This window comes from Vigna angularis, chromosome 7 (assembly GCF_016808095.1).
Source record: "Vigna angularis cultivar LongXiaoDou No.4 chromosome 7, ASM1680809v1, whole genome shotgun sequence".
NCBI lineage: Eukaryota > Viridiplantae > Streptophyta > Magnoliopsida > Fabales > Fabaceae > Vigna > Vigna angularis.
Genome location: NC_068976.1, coordinates 26,606,490 through 26,617,104, shown reverse-complemented (window position 1 = coordinate 26,617,104; position 10,615 = coordinate 26,606,490). Strand labels below are relative to the sequence as shown.

Genomic DNA, 10,615 nt, shown 5'->3' with positions numbered 1-10,615 from the left:
ACTCGACATTGGAAAAAATATAGATGAAATGAAATAATAATGACAATGAAATGTATATTTTTTATTTGAAACTGAAATGAATAGTCTGTCAGCCAAAAGATGAATGCTAACTAAAATAATATTTAAGATGAGTAGCATTCCACGTGTTGGGAACGGGCTGTCCGTCGAGAAGTTGGAGGCGGTATGTACCATTTGCCATGTCCTCAACTATGCGGAATGGGCCCTCCCAGTTGGAAGCTAGTTTGCCGTGCGCTCGATTTTTCTAGCCTCTCCTCGTTTTCGTCACACCAGATCACCGCTCTTGAAGGCTCTGGGTTTGACTTTGGTGTTGTATCGGCGAGATAGCATTCGCTTTTGCGCCTCTGCACGGACGGTAGCGACCTCTCGACGCTCAGGAAGGATGTCGAGATTCATCCGTAACTGTTCCTCATTAAGTGTCATATCAGTGATATTTTGTCTTAACGAGGGTTCGCCAACCTCGACTGGGAGCATGGCATCAGTACCATAAGTCAGGTTGAATGGTGTGTCCCCTGTGGATCCGTGTGGAGTGCATCTGTAAGCCCACAAGACCTCTGGTAGCTCTTATACCCACAAACCTTTGGCTTCGCCGAGTCGCTTCTTTAACTCCGTAAGTATGGCTTTGTTTGCGGCTTCGGCTTGGCCATTCGTTTGAGGATGCTCGACCGAGGAGGTGACATGTTTGATGCCCAGACTGCTGAGGAATTCTTCCAGCTTGCGCTCGACGAACTGGCGACCGTTGTCAGTAATGATTTTCTGCGGTAGGCCAAATCGACAGATCAGGCGCCAGATGAACTTTTGCACTCGCTGAGCACTGATGACGGACAATGGCTCAGCTTCTATCCATTTTGTGAAATAGTCGACTGCCACGAGGAGGAACTTGTTTTGGGCTTTGGCAAGGGGTAAAGGTCCAACTATGTCGAGGCCCCATTGAGCGAAAGGTCAGGGAGAAATGATACCATGCAAATCTTCAGGAGGTGCGTGGATGTCGTGACCGTGGGCCTGACAGGAGATACACTTCTTGACGAACGTCTCACAATCTTGGTCGAGCGTGGGCCAGTAATATCCTGCGCGGAGTATGCGTGCTCTGAGTGTCCGCTTACCCGAATGAAATCCGCATATGCCTGTGTGTAGCTCGCGCAAGACGTAGTCGGCTTCCTCCTCTGATATGCATTTCAATAGAGGAGTGCTATGGCCGCGGCGGTATAAGTCGTCGCCTATGCACAAGAAACATGCAATTCGTTTTGAATCAGTCAGACTAATGCTCTCACCTTGTTCCTGTTTCACCATTAGATCCTTGATCTGCTGCCGCCAGTCTGTTGTCGGTGTCGACACGTCGGTGACGAAAGCTTCCACAACTGGGTGGTCGAGTGTCATCTTGATGATTGATGATAGATGTGCTCTCTCCTTAGAGTGAGTTAACTTAGACAAGAGATCTGCTCTTGTGTTTTGCTCCCTGGGTACATGGATGATGTTAACCTCGGCGAAGTTTTGAAGTAGGGTTTGAGCTTTGTGGAAATAACGCAGTAGCTGATTATCTTTAACCTGATAAGTTCTGTTCACGTGGCCGACCACCAACTTTGAATCCATCCGACACTCTAGACGAGTGACCGTGAACTCTTTGGCCAAGGATAGACCAGCAATCAAGGCTTCGTACTCGACTTGGTTGTTGCTAGCAAAAAATCTGAATGTGATGGCTTGCTCTATGACTAAACCATCTGGTCCTTCTAGGACAACCCCGACTCCTCCCCCCTTTTTGTCTGAGGATCCATCTACGTTGAGGAGCCACTTTGGTGTCGAGTCATCAGGTGTGGGTATTAATTCAGCTGCAAAATCCGCCAAATGCTGACCCTTGACGGACCCTCGCGGCTTATAACGTAAGCCGAACTCAGAAAGCTCCACTGACCAAGAAACCATCCGTCCTGCTAAGTCGGGCTTGCGGAGGATCTTGGCGATCGGGTACTACTTGGTGGCTTTGGAAATAGGGTCGGAGTCGACGCGAAGCTGTGAGTAGAGCCAGCGCGATTTTCTCAATGCGAGAATATCTTTCTTCCGCCCCCTGCAGCGTACGGCTGATGAAGTATATTAACTTGAGGGACGGTGCTTCTTGTATTAGGGCAACACTGACGGCTTGGTGGGATGCTGCGATATACAGTTGTAAGTCGGACCCAGCGTCCGGTCTAGCCATAATTGGAGGACTAGTGAGAATGTGCTTGACAGTGTTGAATGTTGTTTCACAGTCATCATCCCAGTGTCGTGTGATGCCCTTCTTCATGTTCTTCAGGATGGGTTTGATGTGTTCGGCTAGCTTCGGAATGAAGCGAGAGAGGGCTGTGAGCCTACCAACCAGGCGTTATACCTTCCTGAGAGTTGTTGGGGCTGCCATGTCGAGTACGGCCTTGCACTTATCTGGGTTGGCTTCGATGCCTTGTCGAGTAAGCATGAAACCCAAAAACTTACCCGCAGGGACTCCGAAGGTACACTTGGAAGGGTTAAGGTGCATGTTGTACCTTCTGATTTGGCCAAACACCTCTTCTAAATCTTGTAAATGTTGCTCCATAGAATGGCTCCGAATGACCATGTCGTCGACGTAAACATCCATGCATCGGCCTATCTGATGATGGAAAACTTTATCCATGAGGCGTTGGTATGTCGCCCCGGCATTCTTCAAACCGAACGGCATTACTTCATAACAATAATTGGCGCGCTCGGTAATGAAAGCTGTCTTGCTTTGATCAGGTGCGTACATGGGGATTTGGTTGTAGCCCAAGTATGCGTCGAGGAAGTTGAGTACAACATGACCGGAAGCCCCATCTACCAACCGATCAATGCTAGGCAAGGGATATGAATCTTTAGGGCACGCTTTGTTGAGGTCAGTGAAATCGACACACATTCTCCACTGGCCGTTCGACTTCTTGACCATGACTACGTTCGACAACCATGTAGTGTAGTTTAACTCTCTGATGAACTGGGCGTTCATCAACTTCTCCGAACTGTCGCTTCTTTTGCGTGAGAGGGCGCGCCTCTCTGAAGATGGACAACTTATGGGCCATGACTCCGGGGTGGATTCCTGGCATATCGGAGGTCGTCCACGCGAACAAATCCGCGTTGGCTCGGAGCATACGTCCCAGATCCTGTTCATCCTTCAAAGCGAGGTCCCCGCCAATGTTTGTGTTTTTGGAGGCGTCCGCTGCCAATGGAAGGAATTTGACATCGCCTTGTGGATGGAGACGCTCATCTATATTAGTTCGGGGGTCCAAGTGGACCGTCGCTATTTCAGCTCCTTTCGCCCTTGTGGTTGGTACAAAAGGGGTGACCTTAAGCCCGGCAACATAACATTGTCGAGCCGTTCGCTGATCCGCTCTTACGGTGCAAATGGTGCCACTTTCCGTGGGAAACTTCATGGCCAGGTGAGGGGTGGACACAATGGCTCCAAATGCATTCAAACAAGGTCGCCCTAACAAGGCGTTGTATGATGTGTTGGCCTCGACCAACAGAAAGCGGACTCTAAGTTCCGGTGCTTCCAGACCCATTCTCAGGCGCGTTCGTAAGTCGAGGTACCCCCGGGTGTCGACTCTTTCCCCTGAAAAGCCTACAATTTGCTCGTTGAAAGGAGCAATAAGGTCCTCGGATAGATCCATCTTTTTGAAGGTGGACCAGTATAAGATGTTGACCGAACTCCCCTGATCGACGAGTACCTTGCTGACGTCGTATCGAGCTATTTCAGTCGTGATGACCATGGGGTCATCGTGATCAGGGTCGGGCGCATGGAAATCTGCATTGGTGAAGGTAATATCAGGAATCGACCGAGGCTGTCGATCCACCATGTGTACCGACTTTAACTGTCTTAGATGTCGTTTCCTGGCGGAGGATGACACTCCCCCCGGCGAAACCACCCGATATGGTGTCAATTCGACCTCGGACCGAACGTTCTCTCTCCGTTCGTCGGGGTGGGCTGCGCGATCGCCTGCGGCGTCGGTCATCCCTGGGAGGCGATCGCTCGGGGCTCCGTCTGGAGGGATCCTTACGGTGAGGAGTTGTAGCTCTGGTGGAGATTCTGTCCTTAACGTAGTTCTGGAGGTAGCATGCTCGGATGAGTCGCTCCAGCTCGTCCTTCACCAAGTTGCATTCTTCCGTGTCATGCCCATGATTCACGTGGAGGCGACAGGCCTTGCTGCTGTCCGCGTTCTTGGGAGTAGCTCTTCGTCGCACAGTTAGGAGTTCGGCATGCAAAGCCTCTTCGAGCACCTTTGCCCTCAGTGCATTGAGGGTCGTGTAACGATCATATTTAGATGTCCAACCCGACTCTTTTCGGGGTACTCGGTCTGGCTTGTAGTCGTTGGTCGGTCGTTTGGCGGGTTTCTTAGAATCATGGTTGGAGGTATCCTGCTGCTGCTTCTTCCGAGAATTCTGGAGATCCTCGATGCGGATGAACTTTGCAATTGTGGATTGCAGTTCTTCCATAGATGCTGGAGGGTCAGCATATAATTGTTCCGCAAAATATCCTGGCCTTAAGCACGAAGGTAGATTGCTGATGATGAAGGTGTGATTGATATCTTTCACACGCCGAGCCGTCTCGTTGTATCGTTGCATGAACGCTTTGAGGGTTTCATCCTTCTCCTGTTTGGTATTGACAAGCTCAGCAGCAGTCATCTCCGGTCTTCTGTTGGCTGCGTACTGTTTTCGGAACAGAGTTTCGATTGTCGCAAAGCAATCTACTGAATTTCGTGGAAGAGTGTGGAACCACTCCAAGGCCTCATCCTTAAGGGATAAGGAGAAAGCTCTGCAAATGACGGGGTCATTGCCTGTGTAGAACGCCATGGCGTCTATAAAGTTGCGCAGGTGATTGTCGGGATCGGCGGAGCCATCATAACGTTCTAACGCTGGGGGGGGGGTTTATCTGGCATGTGCGCTTGCATGATGGCCTCCGTGAAAGGGAGCAAGTTAGTGAGGCGCATGGAAGTAGGCCCCTTCCTCCCCCCGCCAAAAGGGTCAGATGGTCCTCCATGGTGACTCGCTTCGTTATCATCCTGCCGATTAGAGGCAGATACTTCTGGCGGTGGGCGTTGCGCCCTCAGTGCTGCCAGCTCCTCTGCCTGTTTGCGCTGGAGTTCTTGCTGCTCCCATATAGTTTGTGCTTGTGCCTCGATCTGTGTCTGCAGCTGCTGGATTAAATCGCGAGTGTTGAAGTCTTCCATAGCTCCGGTGGTCGTCGTTGGGATATTAAATCTCGGCCCCACGGTGGGCGCCAAAATGTTTCAGTAGGGATGTGGAAACCGAGATACAAACCTAACAACTCTGAACTGCTTCTTCCAGTGACGCTGTTACTGTGCTATCTTTCCTTCGACGCTGTGCTCTCTGAGGGGAAAATGTGCTGGGTACCTGCAAAAGCACTCCGACGCTCAAGTCAGAAAAGGGATGTGTCTTGGATCAGAATAAGGATAATCTTTCTTCTTTTTACTTAGGGAAAAACGTACCTTTTTTCTAGTGTGCTTTGTGTATTTAAAACAGTAAAATAAACCGCTTACCTGAAAATCCGGTCAGTTATCGAAGTTGACTACCTGGGAGTTGTAACTGTTAGATCGTGTCTGATACTGGGTCAGTTATTCCCGTGATTCGTGGTATTTGACTAATATTCGTAACTGTTCGTTTGTATCTGCTAAACCGCTTGGCTGTCGTGCGAGCACTATGTGTCGCGACATGACTGGTTATCGATTGCCAGGTGATCGACATCAACATGCGAATGTCACTGATTGTCGATTGCCAGGTGATCGACATCAACATGTGAGTGTCACTGGTGTTCGATCGCCAAGTGATCGACATCAACCCGCAAACGCTTATGATGTTAAAAATCGTTCGACATATCGCCGATATATGATCGTGACATTACGATCGTACGAAGGTCCGACAAACGGTCTTCCGCGTTATTGGTCGACCGTTGGTGAATTCAGGTATCCTATGGTACACTTTTAAATTGTCTTATAATTTTAATTCCAACAAGTAATCAATATAAATTAAGACTAATAAAGCTCACTCCCAAGCTTTGTTTCTTTCTTCTTCACCAGCAAACCCAAAGTTAGTTTACTATCTAAAGCCCCCATAATTACTATTTTATAACCCCCAAAATAAAACAACTACTTTCCTCTAATGACATAATCTAAAGTAACTTATATCTTTTAGTACTTTTCTGTAATAAAGTATACATTGAATTTAATTATATTTTTTTAATTATTTCATACGTTCTCAGATAAATACAAGATGTCATGATATAATGTTAAACTATGGTGGGTTGGTATAGAAGTTACTATTTAACTAAACTACTTTTACGAATAAAGCTTTAGAAATGAGAGTTTAAAGAAATTTTATGTAAAATATTATTCATATTATTTAACTTTCTTAAAAATAATATATTTACAGTCCAATATTAAAAAACTTCTTCCGAGTTACAAGATGTTTGGTTCTAAGTTTAATTAAAATACACTGATAATATTTTTTTACACCCTTATCTAATAACAAATGTCATGTATATGGTCAGATTATTAATTTCTGTAATAATTATTAAAAATTTACACTTGATTTTTAATTCGTTAATATTTTACATTTTTTACATTAAAATATACTAAAATTATATTTTTTCCATTTGGATTTTTAGTATTCTATATGTGGATGGAGGAAAGAAAAAAGAGCGGAAAGAAAACAAAAATAAACAAGTATTTTACTTTTCTATGATTACAAATAAAGTGAACAAAAAATATAAATGATTTATACTTCAACTTTTTCTTCTAATAAAATTTTCAAAATTTTCAAAATTTTCTTTCTTCATTTCAAATTGGCCATAGGTCCCACTTCATCTGATGAAACAAGAATGAACAAAGAATCTGTAAAGTTTGTACTATTTTGATTAGAGTTTTTTAATCATTATTATTGGGTCCACTTAGGTAGCTACTTTTAGTGGTTCATTTTACCAATCTATTGAAAATATCGATAATTTTAAAGGGAAATCTACCTAAATTTTAGACCTTTTGCCAATTTTTATTCTTTATAATATAAATAAGTAAATTATTTTAACACTTTTTAGTTTTTTTAATAATAATGCTTTTTAGTTTGCATAATCATATCTAATGATGATTATAACGTGGTTCCTGAAAAACTTTACATAGACATAAGAGAACAAAAAATCACTACCTTTTAAAATAGCAATTGATTAAAAAAAGAAGAGAAATTGTATTTTATTATATTGATCACTATGCTGTAAATATAAAACCATTTAATTCTATTTCTTTTTACCTTTTTTTTAACTTTGTAACAAAAAACGAAAAAGATTAAAAAAAAATGATTGCCTTATATTTTAAAAATTTAAAGGAAAGGGATCAGTTTATACTAGATAGGAATTAAATCCATTGTTACGTTATTCATAATTTTATATAAAATATGATTTTTCAAGTCAATTATTGAATTGGGACTTAGTTCATTTGTGTCAAATTTTAAAATTGAATAATAATAATAATTAAAAAAGATAATTAAATGTATATTTTTAAAAACATGTAAAAAATTACATTATGTTACATTAATATTAATATATAACAAATAAAATTACATAATTATACTGATTCAAATTTACAAATTGACATATTGAGATACAAAAAATTGATTCTACGACGAAATTTTAGTGACATTATTAACAAATTACATTAGTATAAAAGTTACTTATCAATCAAAATTTCCTAATTGTTTACAGTATAAAAAAGGTTAGAAACATACTATTTTAAATAGTTTTTTTTATATTTAACTAAATTTGGTGAAATCACACAAATTTATGAATTTCAGGTACTTATAAGTTTTACTCGTAATTTTATAGTTTAAATAAATTCTAACTAATAGTAAAGATATACTAAGAAATGCTACTAACCCGTTTTCTAAAATAGTTAATTAATAGTCTTTTTAGGTGTGGCTTAAAAACCTAAAAAAATATAATACTTGCAGATTAACTATCTAATGTGAAATCTCCTTCTAATTTGTTGAAAATGCTATTCTAATTGTACATAAAATATTCCTAATTGGACGTAATAAAGACGTTATAAAAACTCATTTTGACGTTATTAATGTCTATTAATGTTGATATTATGTGAAATCTGTTTTCATTTTCATACTAATAATGATTTTGAAACCTTCTTCCAATGATTACTTGTCAATTCGTTGAATACCAATACATCAAAGCGTGGACGTTTCTCCAATTTAACTTTGAATTCTTGCAATCCACTACCATAACAAAATATGCACTATTCTCTAACCCTAAAAAATAAAACTTAGATGACGTATTCATGACACATTTCATCAACTTCTTACATCATATGACATTTCAGAATGTTTAGGGTTTGGTAATTCTAACATCACTTTTCACTACTTTTATATTTATTTAACATTATTTTTTCTTATTTTTTATTTATTTTTAAAAATATAAAAATTTATATTTTATGACCATTTTATTCGTATGTGTGTTAAATAAATATAAAATTGTGTTATAATATTACTATTTCACAATTTTATTTAATTTGGAACATAACACCAACTAAAATATTGTATTTTTTATATATATATTTTAAACGAAAGTTTGGTACCCATTTGACAAGAAAACAGCCCATTGAGCCAATGTCGGAAAGTCACAGCTTCTGCCAACTCATTTAGAATATATGAAAAAATTTATTTACAAAAAGCAAAGCTTAAACAGCACGTATAATTCATCATACAAAGACTAAAATGCAAAACCAAATAGAAATGTTAATGCTTCACATCAAATATTTTTCTGGATTTTTTTTTAATTATTATAAAATTGATTTTTTTTCACTATTTTATTCTTAAAATTTATTTTAAAGAATTAAAAGGGAAAAATATAGTTAATTATTTTTAGTCTTAACTCTTAAATAATGATATACTAAGTAATATTGGATGTACCAAAACCAATCTCGTTCGAAAATTAAGAGAATTTTCACTCCTAAACATAATACTAATATTATGATCTTAAATATATTGAAATAAAATTATTAAGATTGATAAATTTATAAAAAAACTCAAATGCTCACCTTACTCCAAAATAACACATTGACAAAACAATTTTACATGTGTAAAATAATTTTTTCACGAAAAGAAAAGTGGCACATCCTTAAAAGAAATTGAAGTAGACTTTTGAATACCCATCATTAGAATTAGTATCATAAACATGAGAAAAAGTTATAGACATAAATAAGTATAGATAGCTAGGATGTATCATAAACATAGAAAAAAAAATAGAATAATTTGGGAGGGTTGGTGTTGAAAAAGAATGATAGAATTCTCTATTTTAGTTTATTTATTTCTCTATAGTGAGTGGGTTTAAGAAAACTAGATCCATCTAAATTGTTGGTATGTGTTGCGTTGGCAAGCAGTCATATCCAAACTGCAAACTATTACAACTTTTGGCAAGCCTTGTGGACCAAACAATCACTTCAGTGCAATGTGACACTATAATTCTTTCATTCTTTCTCTTTTTTTTTATTTTCAAACGTGAAATTTCAAAAAATAACACTATTATTAAATATATCTCACTCTCACTTTCGGAACATGTCTTTATATTGTGTGTAAACCACATTATCATAATGTTATATGATTAGTTACAAAAAATAAGGTATTAGCAACTTAATTAGTATCATTATTGCGTCAAGCTAGTGCATTGCTGAAGTCATTGTATTATGTAAATAACTTAACACCAATTAACATAGCAATTAACACAGTGAAGTAAAACAAAAAACAAAATGCAGCATTTATATATACTATTTAATGAGTTTCATTTTCATTTTTAGCAATGCATTATTTATTATATATTAAAAATAAGTATTTCATTTAAACTCTGAAATTTGACCTGTGAAGAAGATGCACTCATTGGAAGATTGATTCATTTGAAGAATGATGAAAGTTGAGAGAAGAGAGAAAAGAGAAAAGAAGGGTTTTCTATGGCCATTGTTTTGCTTATGAAAGCTTTTGGAAGCTTTAGGTGGGGCCCACAATCCCACTACTTCCACCACTGCACCGCCCCATTTTCTATTCTCACCACAGATTCTTTTATACCATTTAAATTGAAAATACTGTTTAAACTTTAATATGTTTCATTTCTTTTTTCTTTATATGGAAAGTAATACTCTTGTTAAAGATGTTTCTTTTGGTTCAATGTCTAGCTACTTGACTGTATTCAATTTGTAGATAATCATCAATGTTCGACATACTTTTCAAAAGATATATAAATAAAATTATAAATTTTTCCTCAATTTCAATTAATCAGTTTATTGGATAAAAAAAGTAATCTTAAGTTTAACGAGTCTATCGTTCTAATCATGTAATAGATAAATAAATGAAAGAGATTCCTGATTTTTAAAATAAATAAATAAGCATTTAATTTTTTTTCTTCCTATCTCTTTTTATAACACCGTGTATTTTATCACACATAAATTTTGATTCCTCTTTCTATATATATATATATATATATATATATATATATATATATATATATATATATATATATATGACCAATATTTTAGATTTTAGATATATTTTTTTAAAAAAATAA

The 10,615-nt window shown here is 38.4% G+C and overlaps 3 protein-coding genes across 3 annotated transcripts; all 3 read right to left on the bottom strand.

Annotated features, from left to right (window-relative positions):
* Positions 1-282: 282 nt before the first annotated feature.
* LOC108336615 (uncharacterized) lies at positions 283-1,935 on the bottom strand. The gene is made up of 3 exons (XM_017573087.1): positions 978-1,935; positions 597-932; positions 283-530 (listed from the first exon to the last, which is right to left on the bottom strand). Exons 1-3 carry the CDS (start codon positions 1,933-1,935, stop codon positions 283-285), a joined length of 1,542 nt encoding a protein of 513 aa, XP_017428576.1.
* A 436-nt stretch (positions 1,936-2,371) lies between these two features.
* Positions 2,372-3,758, bottom strand: LOC108336614 (uncharacterized). Its single transcript, XM_017573085.2, has 2 exons — positions 3,143-3,758; positions 2,372-3,045 (listed from the first exon to the last, which is right to left on the bottom strand). Exons 1-2 carry the CDS (start codon positions 3,756-3,758, stop codon positions 2,372-2,374), a joined length of 1,290 nt encoding a protein of 429 aa, XP_017428574.1.
* Positions 3,759-3,813: 55 nt separating this feature from the next.
* On the bottom strand, positions 3,814-4,839 carry LOC108336613 (uncharacterized). Its single transcript, XM_017573084.1, has one exon. The coding sequence runs from the start codon at positions 4,837-4,839 to the stop codon at positions 3,814-3,816; it is 1,026 nt and encodes a 341-aa protein (XP_017428573.1).
* Positions 4,840-10,615: the final 5,776 nt, after the last annotated feature.